This window comes from Sorex fumeus, unplaced genomic scaffold (assembly GCF_029834395.1).
Source record: "Sorex fumeus unplaced genomic scaffold, SorFum_2.1 ptg000094l, whole genome shotgun sequence".
In the NCBI taxonomy this organism is placed as follows: domain Eukaryota; kingdom Metazoa; phylum Chordata; class Mammalia; order Eulipotyphla; family Soricidae; genus Sorex; species Sorex fumeus.
The window spans coordinates 21,912,645-21,933,559 of NW_026606151.1; the positions used below are offsets into that span (position 1 = coordinate 21,912,645).

The following is a 20,915-nucleotide window of genomic DNA, read 5'->3' on the forward strand; positions in this document are numbered from 1 at the left end:
TGGGAATATATCCCAGAGAGGCAAAAATGTATAGTCGAAGTGACATCTGCACTTGTTTGTTCATTGCAGCACTCTTTACAATAGCCAGAAACTGGAAGAAATCTGAGTGCCCAAGAACAGATGACTGGTTAAAGAAACTTTGGTACATCAACACAATGGAGTACTATGTAGCTGTTAGAAAAGATGGAGTCATGAAATTTACATACAAGTGGTACAACATGGAAAGTATCATGCTAAGCGAAATGAGTCAGAAAGAGAGGGATAGACATAGAAAGATTACATTCATCTGGGGGATATCAAGTAACAAAATATGAGATTAATACCCAAGAATAGCTGAGATCAACACCAGGAGGATTACTCCATAGCTTAGAGGCCAGCCGGGTATTCTAGGGGAAAGGGCAGTTCAGATAGAGAAGGGAGCACCAAATAAAGGGTGTTTGGAGGATCCTCCCAGGAGGGGAGATGCATGTTGAAAGTAGACTATGGACTGAACATGTTTGCCACTCAATGCCTCTTTTGCAGACCACAACACCCAAAAGGAGAGAGAGAACACAAGGGAATGCCCTGCCACAGAGGCAGGGGGGATGGGGGGATGGGGGTGGGAGGGATATTATCCATGGTGGTGGGAAATGGGCACTGGTGGAGGGATGGGTATTTGATCATCGTATAACCGAAACCCAAGCACAAAAATTTGTAAATCTACAACTGTACCTCATGGTGTTTCACTAATAAAAATTAAAAAAAAAAGAAACAAAAAAATATCTTGCTGGGTTGCCCAAGTGATAGTACAGCAGAAAGGGTGATTGCATTGCACACAGCCAACCCAGGCTCAATCCCTGGCACAACAAATGGTCCTTGGCACCCCACAGGGTCACTAAAACCATTCGGGTATTGCTCTAAGAACAACAACAACAACAAAAGAAACTGGTCTAGAGAATCTGGGGTTAAAGGCCACTGATCTGAATTACATTTCTTTTGTGATTATCTTTCCTCTTTTCCCTGATCTGGCACCCCAGATAAAATTGCTGTACACAGTCTGTTTACAAATGACTCACCTGGCTACCCTGATGCCTTGCACCGATTATTCTGCTCCATAGTCTGAAAGGATGTGTTTCTGGGAGGGATGGGAATTGTTGAAACATACTGACTTTCTTCACTTGCAAGTTGGAAATGTGCCAGGGAGTGATAAGGGGGTCATTCATTGTAAGGGTCTTGGAGACCTTCATTTTCTGGATTTTGATGCTTTGAGATATTTTATATTTGTTCACTTGGGGGCCACACCCAGGGTGCTGGAGTTGGAGATACATACATATATACATACATGTATTGTACATAAGTATACATGGTTTATATTATATAATATGCATAATCATAGTCATTAGAGAGAAATATATACACACATAAATATGTATATATATATCTCTATCTATATCTTGGAGAGCCCGGCAAGCTACTGAGAGTATCCTGCCTGCATGGGCAGAGCCGGGCAAGCTCCCCGTGTCATATTCGATATGCCAAAAACAGTAATGATAACCAATCTCATTCCCCTGACCCTGAAAGAGCCTCCAATCATTGGGAAAGACAAGTAAGGAAAGACTGCTGAAATCTCAGGGCTGGGAGGAATGGAGATGTTACTGGCGCCTGCTCGAGTAAATCGACAAATAATGGGATGACAGTGATACAGTGACAGTGATCTTAACTAGAACACGTGAGGCTGGAGCAATAGCATAGCGGGTAGGGCGTTTGCCTTGCAGCAGCCAACCCAGGTTCGATTCCCAGCATCCCATATGGTCCCCTGAGCACTGCCAGGGCTGATTCCTGAGTGCAGAGCCAGGAGTAACTCCTGTGTGTCGCCAGGTGTGACCCAAAAAGCAAAAAAAAAAAAAAAAAAAAAAAAAAAAAAAAACCCACTAGAACACGAAAATAAAAGTGTAAACAAAACCTCAGACCATTGTGAATGCAGGAGAGTCCGTCTTGCTCACTCCCTCGGTGTGTGAACTTTAAAATAATACACTTCTCCCATTCCTCAGTTTCCCTAACTGTTAAAGAGTTCCTCTAACAGTACAACCACTTTAAGGGAGGAATGTTGAAATAATGTTAAATGTAAATCCTACTCGAGCACACTACTTGTCTTATAACGAACATTTAGAACTGCATAACCACTAACTCCGATCCTGGTAGACAGCAGAAAACTGGCATTTATTTACATCTCTCCTAACTTTCCTCTTTTTGCTTTCAGATTAGAATAAAACCTATGCTTTTGGAGACCATTTTCTAGTAAAGAATTTTATATTTATCCGATAGCAGAGAACACTTACTGCAAGGCAAGAACATTAGATTCTATTTGTGTTTTCTTCAGGGAAGACCTCGCGGCTGTCACATCCTCATGCTGTCTGAATGGAATGCTCTTCCCAGGGAGATGATCCTCCAGGTCACTGATAATACAGACGAAGTCTCATTTAACTGCTTACTGCGTCGCAGAAACACTGGGTTAGCCACCAGCATTTGTCCTGCTCCCACCAGAATCACACTCACTGTCAACAGCCAGCTGATGGGAGATTTCATTCAAGTCTCTGTCTAATGTGGATGATGAAACAAAAGTTAAGGCTGGTGGTTGTTCAGCCCAGTTTTGTTAAGTGTGTTTTGGTGGAGTATCACAGGATGCATTTGTAGGTAGATTCTGCCTAACTAAGCGAAATGCTCAGCATGGACTCCATATCTACGGCGAGAATCATTTCATAATAGTAGAAAGCATTTATGCACAAGTCTAAAGGCTACTTGGTTGAAGTGATTTTGACCTTGGGGACTGGTGCTCACAGAGGTGATTAAGGAAACTATGACTAGGGGCAGAGCCTCATCCAAGCAGCAATTTTATTTGAAGTTCCCTTAAGACCTTGTTTTCTTTCTCTCCTTCCTTCCTTTCTTCCTTCCTTCCTTTCTTCCCTCCCTCCCTCCCTCCCTCCCTCCCTCCCTCCCTCCTTCCTTCCTTCCTTCCTTCCTTCCTTCCTTCTTTCCTTCCTTCTTTCTTTTCTGCATTAAAATTTTTCCCATGGAAATTCATTTCAGAAATGAATCCATTTATGTAGTGTATATTTCTTATTAAAATTAAAAAAATTAAATCACCGTGAGATATATGGTTACAAAGTTGATCATGAGCGTGTATTTTTTATTGAAGACTGCAAATATAATGTTAAACTATATCTATAAAAACAACACATTTAATCGAAATTTAGTTGATTTCACAGAAGAGAGAGCAAACATAATGAAGAAAAGCTGACAATTATTTAGGTTTTATGTGCAGAAGGAAGGAAAGCATTTGTTTAGAACTATGGAATCATTAAAATTCTAATTTATAGCTATTCGTGAGACATGTCATGATTATTATAGTTTCACTGTCACTGTCCTCCCGTTGTTCATCGATTTGCTCGAGCGGGCCCAGTAACGTCTCCATTGGAGACTTTGTTGTTACTGTGTTTGGCATATCGGATACATCACGGGTAGCTTGCCAGGCTTTGCTGTGCGGCAAGATACTTGGTAGCTTGCTGGGCTCTCCGAGAGGGGCGGAGGAATCGAACTCGGGTCGGCCATGTTGGCTGCGTGCAAGGCAAACGCCCTACCGCTGTGCTATCGCTCCAGCCCTATCATAGTTTGAAGAAATTAAATTTAATGCCCTTGATACCTTTAAGCTGACTACTCAGTGGAGAACTGGAAACTTAGATTACTTTTTCCATACACTGTCCTGCCTGGCCCAAGGAAATCATGAATCTTAAGGCCACCATGCACATATTTTAGGTTACAATTTACATATAAATGTATTCACATGTATATTTGAACACATAAATAGTATTCTTAGTTATTTTTGGCTTCCACACAAAGGTGTTGCATTTTACATGTGTTTTGAGACTTTTTTTGTCACTTGCCTTATAGTTCAAATGATCCAATAGATTTTGAAGCTGTGGTTGTTTCCCTTCCACTGTAATACAACATTCCCCCATGTGAATGTGGTACAATCTTACTGTCTTCAGTACTGATGGTCAATTTTGAGGATTGTAGCCTTCTGCTTCCATGAAAGACTAAATCATGAAGAACATTGCATTACATATCTTTTGAGGACGCACTCATGCAAATATATCTTCTGGGCATATTCTTGGAAGAATAAATAAGTATTAAACTTTACAGGTATTTTTTATAGCTGAGCAGTATTCCACTGTGTTTCTTATATACCACTGTTTGTTTATATACTTCTCTATTCTTGGATAGTTGGGTTGTTTTTTTAACATGGCTATTGTGAATAACACTGCAATGAGCACAAGAGTGTAAGTGCATTTTTTTTTGTTTTTGGGTCACACCTGGTGGTGCTCAGGGTTTAGTCCTGGCTCTATTCTCAGTAATTACTCCTGGAAGTGCTTGGGAGACCATATGGGATGCCAGGGATCAAACCTGGGTGGGCTGCATGCAAGGCAAGTGTGTTACTTGCTGGGCTATCATTCTGGCCCCTGCAATGTCTTTTGAAATAGTGGGGTTTTTTTTGAGGGGGGGTATTAGGGGTAGATGCCTAGAACTAAAGTGTCTGGCTCATGGAAAATCTCAATTCTTTTTTTTTTCTTTTTGGGTCACACCTGGCGATGCACAGGGGTTACTTCTGGCTCTGCACTCAAGAGTCACTCATGGTGGTGCTCAGGGGACCATATGGGATGCTGGGAATCGAACCCAGGTCGGCCGCGTGCAAGGCAAATGCCCTACCCGCTGTGCTATCTCTTCAGCCCCGGAAAATCTCAATTCTTAAAGTTTTTATCTATCTCTACCCTGCTTTCCATAGTGATGGACCCAGATGATATTCCACCATCAGTGGATGAAAGTCTCCCACCCCCACCATACCCACCAATGTAGCTTTTTAATTTTTTAAAATAAGAACAATTTCCTTTAATTGAGTTGATGCTTGTCAACCAAAACCACTGCCAAAACTTCCTGCAACATCACCTTGCAAATACTTTATGAAATTAGACTGACCTTTCCATTGTAAGGTTATCTGATTACTCAAGCCATGCACCCTCCTTGAAACGCTTTTCCTTTTCTTTTGAATCATATCCAGTGTTTCTTGTTTTTATTCTCAGATGTGATGTGCACCAATTTCACTGGTGTGAAGTGATACATCTTTGCATTTTGAAATTTGAACTTCCCTGAGGATCTGTAATAACGAGTACTTTTTTTCATGTGCTCTTTGGTTACCTGCTGACAGTTCAATTTTTTCTATTTTTGTTTTCATGTACCTATCGCTCATTCCCCAGCATAGGGATCTCCAGACTTACTGGATTACAGTTGTCAGTAAAATAGAGTGAAAACTGGCAAGCCAATGTGGGATTGTGCAATTCTCCTATTTCGAGAGGGTTAGTCCTGGCTCTTTTCTCAGTAATTACTCCTGGAAGTGCTTGGGGGACCATATGGGATGCCAGGGATCAAACCTGGGTGGGCTGCTTGCAAGGCAAGTATGTTACTTGCTGGACTATCATTCTGGCCCGAGAATGATTCCGAGAGGGGCGGAGATGGGACTCAGGCCCGTTAAACCGCAACTTCTATTTTATAAAATTAAAGTGTTTTCTCTTCTGTATATTCAGTTGCCATGTGCTTCTCCAGTTTTTTTCTTTTTCCTTTTTTTTTGCCTGCCGAGGCTCATGCAAAGCAAATGTTCTACCCCTGACCCTCATCCCCAGCTCCAACCTGATCGATGAACTTTTCAACAATGCAGAAACATTTTGCGTGCATTGGTGATTTTGTTGTGTCTATACTGCATCTGACCTATTTTGGCCTGTCTTTATTGTTTCTCGCACTAGATCTCAAGGCATCAGCCTCATCTCCTGGGGAGCTTGTGAGGACATAGACCCGTGGGTTGACACTCTGACCCCTGAGTTTTGATACAGGTGGTCTAAGATGAAACCCTCAGAGCTGCATTTCTGATGAATACTTATGTGATGATGGTGATGCTATTTGTTGAGGGACCACATTGCTTGTTGGAAAAATTTGCCTAAACTCTTTAACAGGCCAGAAAAGGGTAAAAGAGAAGCTACTATAGTAGAGAGACCTCAAGGTTCTATGGCTCAACTCACATGAGATGATTCAGACTTCAGTCTCCTGTAAATATTTGGAGACATGGATCTGAAGGTAGTAGTTCTCTGTTTATGTTTTATTGTTGCAACGTTTTCTAGGGTTTATTTCTGGTGGTGCTGCTGGTGATGGTGGGGTATAGACCAGAAACTTTCCAGAGTCACACTGTGGCCAAGAGGAAGGGTTTGGAGGAGGTGATGGCAAGTAGTGTCCATGAGAGCAGACGGCTGAGTAGATCAGACACAACTTCTGTTGTGTGACTGGGCCAGGGAAGAAAGTGGAATTTGCAGCTTGGTGGTCCTGGCCTTAATGAGCTTGAAGCAAGCGTGTAGTGGAGGTTTCTGGGCTCCATTTTACAGGACAAAGACTCCTTAGACAATGTTAGGCAAATAGCAGGTAGTGATTTTTGAAAAAAGAAAGAAGAGGGAGTTGGGAAGGAAGATATCAATGTCCTTATGGTCTGACATTAGAATACAAGTTCTTATATAATCTTTGATGAATGCGTTTTATTATCCTAATTCATTTATTCAGAAAAGACTTCATTTAAGGGAGGTAAAGAAAAGCAGGAAGCTTCTAGATTAATAGAGTGTATGTGTATGTGGCGGGAGGGTCGGGGGACGGGGGCAGTCAATCTACTAAAAAGGGCTACTATTTATTTATTTAGTTAAAAAGTATGTGAGGGACTGGAAAGATAGTTCAGTGGGTAAGGTACTTGCCTTCCTGATGGTGTGATCCCTGGCATCCCATATGGTCCCCTGAGGCTGCCAGGAGTAATTCCTGAGTGCAGAGCCCTGAGTACTCCCCGAGAATCTCTGGTGGTGGCCCCAAAAACCAAAACCAAAACAAAACAAAAGCACATGAATATCAGTCCTTCATCTGACACAACTTAGGCCTGGCCCTGGAGCGTGTGATGCCAGCACATGGATGAGAGACTAATATGCTTATTATCGTAATTATCAAATTTCATAGAGACATGTTTATCTACCTGTGTTTCTCATTAGCCTTGATTTTTGTATATGGGTATATTTTAGTTCTATTTAGATCTTTGTTATCCATCCATTTCTATTTATTTATATGAGTTCTCTCATATTTATTTATAAATACAGCAGATAGTTCAACTCTTGATACATAGAAAACATCCAAGAGATGCTTTTGAGGGCCCTGAGACATAGTGCAGCAGGCTAATCCTTTGCAAGCAGCAGATCTCTGTGTGGCCTCTGGGAGCAGCCTCCAGGGCACAGCTGGGAGTAACCACTGATGTGGCCAAAAATAAAACAAAATAGAACAAAGACAAAAAATAAAAAAAAGAGGGAGAAGGAGGAGGAGGAGGAGGAAGAGAGAAGGAGGAGGAGAATGATAAGAAGAAGGAGAGAAGGAGAAGGAGGAGGAGGAGTAGGAGAAGTAGGTGGGGAAGGAAGAAGAGGAAGAGAAGGAGAAGGAAAAGGAGGAGAAGGAGGAGGAGGAGGAGGAGGAGAACAACAACAACAACAAGAACAAGAAGAAGAAAGAAGAAGAGGAGGAGGAGGAGGAGGAGAAGGAGAAGAAGAAGAAGAAGAGAAGGAGAAGGCAAAGGAGGAGAAGGAGAAGGCGAGGGAGGAGGAGAACAACAACAAGAAGAAGAAGAACAAGAAAAAGAAAGAAAAAGAGGAGGAGGAGGAGGAGAAGGAGAAGAAGAAAAGGAAGAGAAGGAGAAGGCGAAGGAGGAGAAGGAGAAGGGAAGGAGGAGGAGGAGGAAGAGAAGAAGAAGAAGAAGAAGAAGAAGAAGAAGAAGAAGAAGAAGAAGAAGAAGAAGAAGAAGAAGAAGAAGAAGAAGAAGAAGAAGAAGAAGAAGTTTCTTTGTGTATAAAAAACACATCATCTTCTGTAGGTCAATAGTATTTCCTTGTTTCTCTAAATTCTGAATTTTTAAATATATAACTCATGACCCTGCTGAACATTTCTTTGCAAACAGCAGCCTCTTCACTGCACTCTTGACATCTTTGTTTCTTAGAGTGTAGATCAGAGGGTTGAGGCCAGGAGTGATGATGGTATAGAAGAGAGTTAGGAACTTCTCCTGGGATTTACTGTTATTCTGTGGTTTCATGTATATAGAAATGGCTGTTCCATAAAAGAGAGTCACCACAGTGAGGTGGGAGCCGCAGGTATTGAGGATTTTTCTCCATCTTCCTGCAGACTTGATCCTCGTCACAGCACGAATGATGATGCCATAAGATATGATAATTAGTGATAATGGCACTAGAAAATATATCACTCCGAGAGAAAAGACCACAGTCTCAACTACTTTTGAAGAAGCACAAGCAATCTTGACGAATGCTGGCATCTCACAAAAAAAATTATCCACTTCTCGGTGCCCACATCTTGGCAACCTCAAAGTCAAAGTGGAAACCAGTACGGCACAGCCAGCAGTAGTTAACCAGGCAGCCAGCAACATCCTGTGGCAGAGCTGGGGGTGCATGATCACCGTGTAGTGCAGAGGCTGGCACACAGCAGCATAGCGGTCATAGGCCATCACGGCCAAGAGCAGACACTCTGTGGCGCCCAGGTCCAGGGCGATGAAGAACTGGAGCACACACCCTCCGTATGTGATCGACCTCTTTGGCCCCCACAGATTCACCAGCATCTGGGGGACAATGGTGGTTGTATAGCAGAGATCCAAGAGCGACAGGTTGGAGAGGAAGAAGTACATGGGCGTGTGGAGCTGGGCGTCCAGGTGAGACACCAGGATGATGGTTGAGTTTCCCAACAGAGTCACGAGATAGGAGATGACAACCACCAGGGAGATGATGCGTTCTAGTTGGGGTCGGTCAGAAAACCCCAGAAGGATGAAGTCTGTCCCAGAACTCTCATTGTTTACGTCCATTGTTCTTTAGGAAGCGAGGAGATAATACCGTGTTAGCAACGACAATATCAGCAAAATGTGCCAATTTCAGTTAGAACTAAAAATCTCTGTAGACTCTTTTAGGTATCCAAGACTCACTAATTTTATGATCTTCTTGTATGAAACAATACTTTCAACATGTGTCCTGAATTCAGAGCCCCAGCCTCTCCATATTTATAAATCATGTATGCTAAACCCGATATACTGATTTTAAACCACGGAAGAAGTTCAATATACTATATTATCCATGTTTTATGTATTATGGTGATTCACTACATCCAGGAAGTCATTGAATTATTTTAGGAATGAGATATAGTCTTATTTACTGAGTGAAAATTCAACTAGTTTAAGAAGTGTTAAGTCACATGCTGGGGGGAAAAGGTAGCTGAGATTGAGAAGGGACCACCAAGTCAATGATGCTTGGAGGGCTCGCTCGGGATGGGAGATGTGTGCTGAAAGTAGACTATGGACCAAACACAATGACCATTTAATACCTGTATTGCAAACCATAACACCCAAAAGGAGAGAGAGAGAGAGAGAGAGAGAGAGAGAGAGAGAGAGAGAGAGAGAGAAAGAGAGAGAGTAAGAGGGAACGTGCCTGCCACAGAGGCATGTGGTGGGAAGGGGTGGGGTGGCGGGAGGGATACTGGGAACATTGGTGGTGGAGAATGGGCACTGGTGAAGTGATGGGTACTTGATCATTGTCTGACTCAAACTTAATCACAAAAGTTTGTAAGTCTGTAACTATCTCATGGTGATTCATTAAAAAAATTTTAAAAAAAGTAAGCAGCAGAAAAAAGAAAAAAAAAGAAGTATTAGGTTACAATGTATGTATAGCAACATTTATGTTCCGTCACATATATTACTTACCTGGCAGAGTCTCCTGCCCCTGTGACAGGCTGTCCTCACAGGGGCCCCTGGGGGGGGAGTGTTGAGATTCCCTCCCCGCCTGGAGTAGAGCCCCGGCAGCTGAAGGCCTCCAGAACCCAGCCAAGTCATGCTTAAGAACACTCTCCACACACTTATAGGAGCCTCCGGCATGAAAGAACCGGCAGAGGAACCCAGGTGTGCGGGACCCAGGGCTGAGACCTCCAAGGCTGCTTGGATTGGGACGGGGCCTCCTCCACCCAGATCTCCCATTTTCTAGTAACTAGGCAGTTACACCCACAAACTGCCCCTGGTGCAATGTCATCCCATCAGCGACCAAGATCCAGACACTATAAACCAAGCTCCCGGAAGCACACAGCTGCATTTGCGGCCACGGGACCTCTTCTAGTCTAGTTCTCCCTGTCATAGAACCCGGAAGCTACCGAGTTTCCTGCCCACACTGCAGAGACTGGCAAGCGCCTCGTGTCATATTTGATATGCCAAAAAAAAAATGACAATGATGGGTCTCATTCCCCTGACCCTGAAAGAGCCTCCAATTTGGCACGGCTGGGAAGAACGAGTAAGGAGAGGCTGATAAATCTCTGGGCTGGGATGAATGGAGACGTTACTGGCGTTCGCTCTAGCAAATTGATGAACAACGGCATGACAGTGATGACAATGATGACTTACCTGACTATTCAGAAAAATTAGCAAGGCTAATTCAATAAAAAGAATTCAACAAAAAGAATTCATTCAGTAATCAGTGTATTGTTTTCCTCTTGGAATGCACCAATCTGTGCAAAACATCTGGCTGCTTTGTGGGACCCACCTGGTATCCCAAGTGGCCCTCTGAGCATCATCTGGAATGATTCTGGAGTGCAGAAATAGCATGAGCACGGGCAGGAGTGGCCCCCACACTGAAAAACAACATGCAGGGGGGCAAATCCCAGTTCAGCATTTGAAAGCAAGGTATTCTCAGTAGCCAATCTTTGAAGTTCTGATGTATTACATGAAGGCAATAGTACTCCCTTTCTCAAATTTGTCGGGAAGTTTCATCTTATGAAAACTTTGGAGCATATTGATCATATTTAATTATAAAGTGCAAAATTCTCCTCAACTTTTTATTCCATCTACCCTGTAGGTCTCCATTGTTCTTTTGATGAGTTGGTCATGATCTGGTCACTGGTCACTGTCCTCCCGTTCATTGATTTGCTCAAGCGGGCCCAGTAAGGTCTCCATCGTGAGACTTGTTGTTACTGTGTTTGGCATATTGAATACACCATGGGTAGCTTGCCGTGGGCGAGATACTCTCAGTAGCTTGCCGGACTATCCGAGAGGGGCGGAGGAATCGAACTCTGGTTGGCCATATTGGCTGCGTGCAAGGCAAACGCCCTACCCGCTGTGCTATCGCTCCAGCCGGTCATGATGATCTGAGTTAATTGAAATGTTGAAAATTGCACTACTATAAGACACAAAAATATGGAGCCAGAGAGATAGTACAGAGGGTAGGGCACTTGCCTTGCACCCAGCGGAGCTGGGTTAGATCTCCGGCACCCTATAAAGTCCCCTGAGCACCGCCAGAAATAATTCTTCAGGGCAGAGCGAGGAGTAAAACTAAGCATCGTCAGGTGTGACCCAAAATCCAATATGTGTGTGTGTGTGTGTGTGTGTGTACATAAAAGTGCATATGAACAAACTAAACATGCTGAACTGACAAATCCTAGAGGCAAGAGAGGGTTTGAGCTTCCAAATGCTTCCATGACAGAAAATACAAATGAGCTTTTCTCCCCTCCATGAGACTCTATGCAAGGGAAACACCCTCTCCCCAGCACTATCTCGCTGTCCCCAATTGAAATTTATTTCAAACCACTGAAGGCCGGGATAGACTTGGAGTCCAGCCTCTGGCCAGCCTAGGGAGCCTTCCACAGGTGCTCACAGCTCCCACTCATTCGTGAGGAATTGGGGTTCCCTGAAGGGCTGCTTCCCCTCATAATACTCTGCCCTCCTTCTGGTGATGGGCTCAAAGATGCTTGTTTGTGATACCCAGACAAGAGCTTTTATTTTCAGTGACAAAAAAATGCTGCTGCTGTATGACTGAAATGAATGTTCCTGTAACCGACCACCCGGTACATGCAGAATATGACTGAACATTCGGGAGCTTCTCTCAGTGCCTTACCCTCTCATAACGCCCTGACACCCCCTCCCCAAGTATCCATATCCTGATTTTTCCAGTGTTCAATTTCTTATATTTCAATAACCTAATTACCCGAGTGAGCTTCTCTAGACAATCTAGTTTAGCTCATATTTCTCCCACGTCTCTCAGGTCTGTTACTATTAGGATCTGTTATCAAATATACACTAGATTGATCTTCCCTAAATAGTCATATGGATCACTGTGGGCTCTTCCAAACAGTGTCTAATCTTTAATTATTCGGCTTTCCTGGTTCCTCTCCACCTGACACACATGGATTTTCAAAAGCCTCATTTTGATGAGTTCAAGAGCTAAGAGAGCAGTTCAGAAGAGCTGTGATACTAGAAGAGAACGAAAACTTCTATGATCAACCTACGTTATCTAAAATATACAGGGTCCAGAGAGATAGTATGGCCATCAGGGCACTTGACTTATGTGTGGCTGACCTGGATTCAATACCTGGCACCCCACATTGTCCCTCAAGCACTGTCAGGAATTATCCCTGGGAGTAGAGTCAGAAGTAAGCCCTGATCTCGCTGGATGCAGCCCAAGGGACTCTCCCCCACCCCTGCCCCCAGTTACATACAAATCATTAACCAAGATCCTTGGCACATAAAGAACATTCAGAGATGTCAAAACCCACTGTTGCTCTTGTCAAAATTTAATATAGTCCCCAACCCTGAGAGGCAATAGAGTATCTATATTTATTAATATCTCACATACCTTTCCTCTTTCTCCTTTCACATTTGAATGAAGTTTATGCTCTTTGAGATCTGTTTTCTATTCTGGCTGCTAACATGTTGAGGTCGCAGAGAATACTTACTAGGAGCCAACGATATCAGGGCATATTTTTGCTTCTGAGGGAAGACTTCAAAGCTCTCACACTCTCCTGTCATCTAACTGCTGCTGCTCCCAGTCAGATGATCTTCCACTTCCCCGAGCACTTAGTGTCTCATTTAGCCACTTACAATGTGGTCAGAAATATTGGGTTAACCACCAGCTCTACGTACTACTGCCAAAATCACGTTCACCTTTGACTGCCAGCTGAACTGAGATTTTATTCAAATCTCTAATGTGGATGAGGAATCACAAGCAAAAGTAGGCCTGGTGGATGGTCAGCCAGGTTTTGCTAAGTGCAGATTGATAGAGTATCAGTAGAGACCTTTGTCGATAGATTCTGCCTAACTAAGCAAAATGCTCAGCATGGATGCTGTTTGTACTGTGAGATCATTGCTTAGTGGCAGGAAGCATTTATGCATGTCCAAAGGCTACTTTGTTGAAGTGATTTCTACCTTGGGGACTGGTGCTCACAGAGGTGATTAAGACATCTATGACTGTGGGCAGAGGCTTTATCCAAGCAGCAATTTTATGCAAAGATCCCTTAAGACGTTGTCTCATGTTTTCTTTTCCTTTCCATAAAAAAATTATCGATGGAAGTTAATGCCAGAAATGAGGTTTTTATGCATTATACAGAACATTGACGATATAATGGTAAACCAAACATATAAATTAATATATTTAATTAAATTTAGTTAATTATATAGGAGAGGCAGCAAATATTGAGAAAACCTGCAATTATCTAGTTTCTATGTGCACAGGAACGAACCAATTTGTTGATAAATATAAAATTAATAATTCTAATTAGTAGTGAAAATACACAAAACAGACATGATGGAACATGAAATAAATTTTACAAGCATTTTTCTCCCTCAGATGGTTCTATCAGGTTATTCTACTTAAAGACTATTAGCTTTCCAAAGTAATCAAAATACTTTAAAATGATACTTTGATTACCTTTGATCTTACTACTCAGATGAAAATTTAGAAATGTAGCTCAATTTCAACCTTTTTTTTAAATAAGGTAGGAGTAATGCTATTTATTCATCCATTGATTAAGCTGATTGAACTGGGCATGAACTCCACATTACTTCTTTTTTTAAAAAATTCAGTTGTTAATTTAATTTTATTATTATTTCCCCCCTTAATTTTTTTTTAGTGAATCACCGTGAGGCACAGTTACAAACTTACAAACTTTCATATTTCAGTAATACAATAATCATTTATCCATCCCTCCACCAGTGCCCATTCTCCTTCACCAATGTTCCCAGTATCCTTCCCACGCCCCCATCCCCCCTCCGCCTCTGTGGCAGGGCATTCCCTTTTGTTCTCTCTCCTTTTGGTTTCCCGCCTTTTTTTTTTTACTGGAAAATTTATTGCTTCTTCATTCAAAATATTTTATTTATTTATTTATTAGTGAAGCACCTTGAGGTACAGTTGTAGACTTACAAATTTTTGTGCTTTGGTTTCAATTATACAATGATCGAGTACCCATCCCTCCACCAGTGCCCATTCTCCACCACCACTGATCCCAATCCCCCTCCTGCCCTCCATCTCCCCCATCCCACCCTGCCTTTGTGGCAGGACATTCCCCTTTATTCTCTCTCTACTTTTGGATGCTGTGGTTTGCAAAAGAGGCACTGAGAGGCAATCATGTTCTGTCTACAGACTATTTTTAGCATGCTTCTCCCATCCTGGGAGGATCCTCCCGACACCCTTTATTTGGCACTTCCTTTTTTATCTGAGCTGACTTTTCCCCTAGCATGTGCGGCTGGACTCCAAGCCATGGAGTGAAACTCCTGGTACTTATCTTGGCTATTCTTGGGTGTTCGTCTCCTATTTTGTTACTTTATGTTCCCCAGATGAATGCAATCTTTCTATGTCTGTCCCTCTCTTTCTGACTCATTTCACTTCAAATGATACTTTCCATGTAGTACCTCTTGTATGTAAATTCCCGCCTTTTTTTGATTCACCGTGAGATAGTTACAAGCTTTCATGTTTGAGCTTCAGTCATATACCCATCAAACACCCATACCTTCACCAGTGCACGTTCTTCACTACCGAAATTCCCAGTATTATCCTCACCCCCATCCCCATTCCAACTCCCTTCCCCTGCCTGTGTGACAGACAATTTCCCCCATACTCTCTCTCTACTTTGGTTACATTCGGTATTTTGATTTCAGTCCCACCATCACCAGACGGTTTTGAATTGCTTGTTATGAATAGAATATAATGTCCAGGAAGTTCTGTGTCATTATCTTCTAGGAGCTTTAGTTTATAGTCTCTGGGTCTTGGCCATTGATGAGATTACATGGCGCCAGGGGAAGTTTGTGGGTGTGACTGCCAAGCTACTGGAAAACTGGGGATCTGGGGGGAGGAGGCCCAGTCCCAATCCGAGTGGGCTTGGAGACCTCAGTCACAGGTTCCCGCATATCTGGGTTCTCCTGCCGGTCTGCTCTCTGGTGAGGTTCATGCCGTCTTGGGAGAGGCTCATCTAAGCATGTGGAGAGTGGCCTTGGGCATGGCAGCAGTTGGCTTCTGGAAGTTTTCGGCTGCTGGGTCTGCTTGGGGGAGGGAGGGAAACTGAACCCGCCCCCCTCCGAGGTGCCCCTGTGAAGACGGCCTGGCATGGGGTCAGGACATTCCTGTGGCACTCTCTTCTGGGAGCTTTATAATCTCTGGGTCTTGGCCGTTGATGAGATTACATGGCGCCAGGGGCAGTTTGTGGGTGTGATTGCCAAGCTACTGGAAAATTGGGGACTTAAAGGGAGGAGGCTCAGTCCTGATCCAAGAGGGCTGGAGCTCTCAGTCACGGGTTCCTGCCTACCTCTGTGCTACAGACTCTAACTGCATCTTTTGATCTCATTTGTGATTTATGGGTTTCTGAAACAAGACCAATAAATGAGCTTATATGGCTGAGCCAGAGGTGGCTTGTGGGTGTGTCTTCCACATACCTAATTTTTGGCCGTTTAATTTCTTGGTGAACTTGGCCTCAAGTTGTTGGGGTTCGACCAAAGGCACAGCAGCAATTTAGGGGTATCAGGAAGTCTGAAGACGCCATCAGGCTGTTGATGCACTCGCCCTGCAGATACAAGTTGACCTGCTGGTGGCACCATACCCCCTCAGTTCCAACCTTGCATATTAATACTCCCTTCTTGGCCCCTGGAAATCATGATCTAGGCTTTTGTGTCCTTGACATACTTGATTTAGGATAAAATTCAGGTGTTAATGTACTCACATACATATGAATACATACATAATATATTTAATTGTCTTTTTAGCCTCCCCAAAGGATAGCATATTTTATACGTTCTTTTGGGACTTTCCTTTTTTCACTTGCTTTTGAATCGCTAAGATCCAGTATCTTTCCTTCCATTGCTGTGCAACATTCCGTGGTGTGAATACAGTGCAAGCATTTCCTCTTTACTCACTGATGGACATTAAAAAATGATTATTTATTTATTTAATAAAGTTGTTCATGATGATTTGTTACATAAAATATCCCAACACCAATCCCACCACCATCGGACATTTTGATCATTACAGATTTTTACTCACATGAAGATGACATAGAAACTAAAATTTTTTTATTTGGAAAAATAAAATATGATTTAGCTAATGATAAGCTTTCATGCATGCAACATCCCCACACTACCCCTTCACCAGAGGGTCTACTTGCCCCACCATTATCTCAGCATCCCACCCTCCCCCTGCTCACTTAAGAAGATTTTATTTGTTGATCTGCATGCAAGCATCTCTTTTCTTTTTTTGAGAGAGAGGGCCATACTTGGTGGTGCTCAGGGCTCACGCCTGGCTCTGCACAAAGAGTTCACTCCTGACAGCCTCGGGGGAGTTAGGGGGTGCAGGTCCTCAACCTGGGTTGGCTGCATGCATGTACTCACTGTACTTTTGCTCTGACCCAGGTATATCTTCTGGACGTCTATTTAAGAGATACTGATGGACCATGGATACATATTGCATTACACACATTTTTCTCTCCATTAACTTTTTAAAAATAGTTTTAGATAGAGAAATTTACTTAAGAGGTCTGAGGAGAGAGAGAGCAAGAGAAGCAAGAAGAAGAGAGCAAGGTGGGGCCAAGGACATTACACAGGGATTTTGGCCAAGGACACTACACTACAGGCTCCAGACCCTGACTCAGCATTGCTGCTCCCTAGCTCCACATCTGGTTAAAACGAGCTCCATGGGGCAGGGTTCGCACCCACATCTGGACCTGAGATGTGTCCCCCTGCTTTGTTCCCCTCTGGAGAAGCCTGAGTTCTTTTCTCTTCCATTTTTGGTGTTTTGAGCCACAGCCTGCAGTGCTCAGGGCTTACTCCTGGGACTGTGTGGTCAGTAACAGGCTAACAGGGATTGAACCTGGGTCAGCTCTGTGCAAGGCAAGCGCCTTGCAAGAAAGGGAGAGAGAGAGGTGTTCAAGAGAGAACATGGGCTTCTCCAAAGAGGGGACGAATGGCAGCTGTGCCACCCTCCATCCCAGCATCCGCTCACTGCAACAGTTTCCACCCTCCGCCCCCCCCCCCCCCTTAATGACCTCCTCCCTTAACTGACCCACCCACTGCAGCCTTCTCTTCTGGACATCGCTATATATATATATATATTTTTTTTTTTTCTTCTTTTTTTGGGTCACACCCGGCGATGCACAAGCGTTACTCCTGGCTCATGCTCTCAGGAATTACTCCTGGCGGTGCTCGGGGGACCATATGGGATGCTGGGAATCGAACCCAGGTCGGCTGCGTGCAAGACAAAGGCCCTACCCACTGTGCTATGACTCCAGCTCCCGACATCGCTATATTTTGTAGTAAAAAGTCTATCTTTGTTTCATTCAGGTGGATTCCAGCAGACAGACCACCTTGGCTGGTGCAGAGATGCAGCCTGTGCGGAGACACCGCCACCTGGTGGCGCCGAGCGGACACGGCGGCAGAGGACCGAGCAGAGCTTGCTCCCAGAATCAGAAATTTGGAAATTGTTCTGGGGCAGGGGAGGCCCCGTGGAGGCCCCGTGGAGACCCCGGGCATTGGGTCACTACCTTAACTGGGCGTGATGAATAAGGCGAAAAGAATGACCACGTCCGCTGGTCCCGTGCGCTCTCGTCTACCAGCGGGATGACAATGATAGCCAGGATACAGCCAATGATTCTTTGGTTATTTTTCAGTGGACTCACAAAATTGTAAACTGGGACCAGGGTTTGGCTTCCCCTGAATCAAGAGGTGCTCATTGAATCGACGAGTCAAATTCTGTTGCACCAGCTCAGTATTATTTCCCGTGCTTTCCTAGAATTTTTTCCCCCACCTCCATGCAACTCATAGGTGTGCTGAGCATTTTTTTGCCAACAGCAGCCTCTTGACTGCACTCTTGACGTCTTTGTTTCTCAGCGTGTAGATCAGAGGGTTCAGGCTGGGAGTGATGATGGTGTAGAAGAGGGTCAGGAACTTGCCCTGATCCGGGGCTGTGCTGTTACTCTGGGGCTTCATGTACATAGACATGGCTGTTCCATAGAAGAGAGTCACCACGGTGAGGTGGGAACCGCAGGTGTTGAGGATTTTTCTCCATCTTCCTGTGGATTTGATCTTCATCACAGCGCGAGTGATGACCACATAGGAGACAAAGATCAGTGACAGAGGAACTAGGAGAAACACCACTCCAAGAGTGAAAACTACCACCTCAATGACTTTGGAATAAGCACAAGCCATCTTGATCAACGCTGGCATCTCACAGAAAAAATTATCCACCTCTCGGTGTCCACATCTTGGCAACTTCAAAGTCAAGGAGCAAATAACTATGGCACTTCCAAGGCCACCCAACCAGCAAGTTATGACCATCTTGTGGCAGAGCCGAGGGTGCATGATCACCGTGTAGTGCAGAGGCTGGCACACAGCAGTATAGTGGTCATAGGCCATCACGGCCAAGAGCAGACACTCTGTGGCGCCCAGGTCCAGAGCAAAGAAGAACTGGAGCACACACCCTCCGTATGTGATCGACCTCTTTGGCCCCCACATATTCACCAGCATCTGGGGGACAATGGTGGTTGTATAGCAGAGATCCAAGAGCGACAGGTTGGAGAGGAAGAAGTACATGGGCGTGTGGAGCTGGGCGTCCAGGTGAGACACCAGGATGATGGTTGAGTTTCCCACCAGAGTCACGAGATAGGAGATGACAACCACCAGGGAGATGATGCGTTCTAGTTGGGGTCAGTCAGAAAACCCCAGAAGGATGAAGTCTGTCCCAGAACTCTCATTGTTTACGTCCATTGTTCTTTAGGAAGCGAGGAGATAATACCGTGTTAGCAACAATAATAACAGCAACGTATTGTCAACAACAGTGATATACAATCAAGACAACTCAAAATCTCTAGAGTGGATGGGTATTTAAAACTCAGTTTAACTGCATGCTTTTCCTATGGAAAATCTCTTTGAACATTTTCCCTGAGTTAAGAGTTTAAAGTCTCTTATCTCTCTCTCTCTCTCTCTCATATATAGCACAGCGGGTAGGGCGTTCGCCTTACAAGCAGCCAACATGGCCGACCCGAGTTCGATTCCTCCGCCCCTCTCAGAGAGCCCGGCAAGCTACCGAGAGTATTCGATATGCCAGACACAGTAACAACAAAGTCTCCAATGGAGACGTTACTGGGCCCGCTCGAGCAATATATATACATATATATATATATATATGTGTATGTGTGTGTGTGTGTGTGTGCGTGTGTACTTTTAGGGTTTCACTCAGTGATGCTTGGGGCTCACTCCTGGCTCTGCACTCAGTAATTACTCCTGGCAGTGCTTGGGGGACCCTATGGGCGGCTGGGGATGGAACCTGGGTCAGCCGCATTCCAGGTCTCTTCATATTTAAATCATGTATATTAAACCAATCATACTGAATGTAAATCACTGAAAAATATCCAGATGACATGTCACCAATGGTTCCATGTATTATGGCAAAGCACTACATACATAGCCCTGTAGCACCGTCCTCCCGTTGTTCATCGATTTGCTGAAGCGGGCCCAGTAACGTCTCTATTTTGAGACTCATTGTTACTGTGTTTGGCATATCAAATACTTCACGGGGAGCTTGCCAGGCTTTGCCGTGCGGGCTCGATACTCTCGGTAGCTTGCCGGGCTCTAAATACATAAGGTTAGTTTTAATGATTTTAAGGATAAGGTGTATTTTTACTTACTAACTTAAAATTGAACCAATTTCAGAAGTGTTCAGTCACAATATACTGGCAGTAGCAGATTGTGCTAATGCCTCCTCTCCTGGCCATTTAGCAAAATTAGCAAGGCAGGAAATTCAAAAACAAAGAATTCTTGAAGCAACCAGTGTATCGTTTTCCCCATGGAATTTACCAATATATGTCAGTTTTCTGAGTTTATTTTTGTTTTTTTAGGCCACACCTGGTGGTGCTCAGGACATAGTCCTGTCTCTATTCTCAGGAATCACTCCTGTCAGTTGGGGCATCAGATGGGGTGCTGTGAATTGAACTCGGGTTGACTGCATGCAAGGCACGTGTCTTACTCACTGTATTATCGCTCTGGCCAGGATATTAATCCATCACAACTCTAAAATAATAAGATAAAAATTAAAAATTAAGGGCATGGAGAAATATAGTCTCACTATTTATGGTAATGTATCATATGAGTAAATAGGTTGATTAACAACTGAACAATTTATATATTGATGATATCTTTAATTTGTAGTCATAAACTCAGACCTAGAATTATTATTATTATTATTTGCTTTTTGGGTCACACCTGATAATGCACAGGGGTTACTCCTGGCTTTGCACTCAGGAATTATCCTTGGTGGTGCTCAGGGAACCATATAGGATGCTGAAAATTGAACCCAGGTTGGCCACTAGCATGGCAAACACCCGACTGCTGTGTTATTGCTCCAGCACCTTGAATTATTTTTTGAGGTTAAGGAACACTATTTGTCTCAGTCATAGTGTAATGAGTATGGAAAAATGATCTATGGTATATTACTGCCATAAGCATTTGAGTTAGAATGCTATGTTTTTGAGAATAC

The 20,915-nt window shown here is 43.7% G+C and overlaps 1 protein-coding gene and 1 pseudogene across 1 annotated transcript; both read right to left on the minus strand.

The window, feature by feature from the left end:
- Positions 1-8,020: 8,020 nt before the first annotated feature.
- On the minus strand, positions 8,021-8,962 carry LOC130040168 (olfactory receptor 2W1-like). Its single transcript, XM_056132176.1, has one exon. It carries the CDS (start codon positions 8,960-8,962, stop codon positions 8,021-8,023), a length of 942 nt encoding a protein of 313 aa, XP_055988151.1.
- Positions 8,963-18,199: 9,237 nt separating this feature from the next.
- On the minus strand, positions 18,200-19,147 carry LOC130040169 (olfactory receptor 2W1-like; annotated as a pseudogene).
- Positions 19,148-20,915: the final 1,768 nt, after the last annotated feature.

Excerpts from the sequence above, each read along its gene's own strand:
- LOC130040168 (XM_056132176.1), bottom strand. The coding sequence starts at position 8,962 with ATGGACGTAAACAATGAGAGTTCTGGGACAGACTTCATCCTTCTGGGG.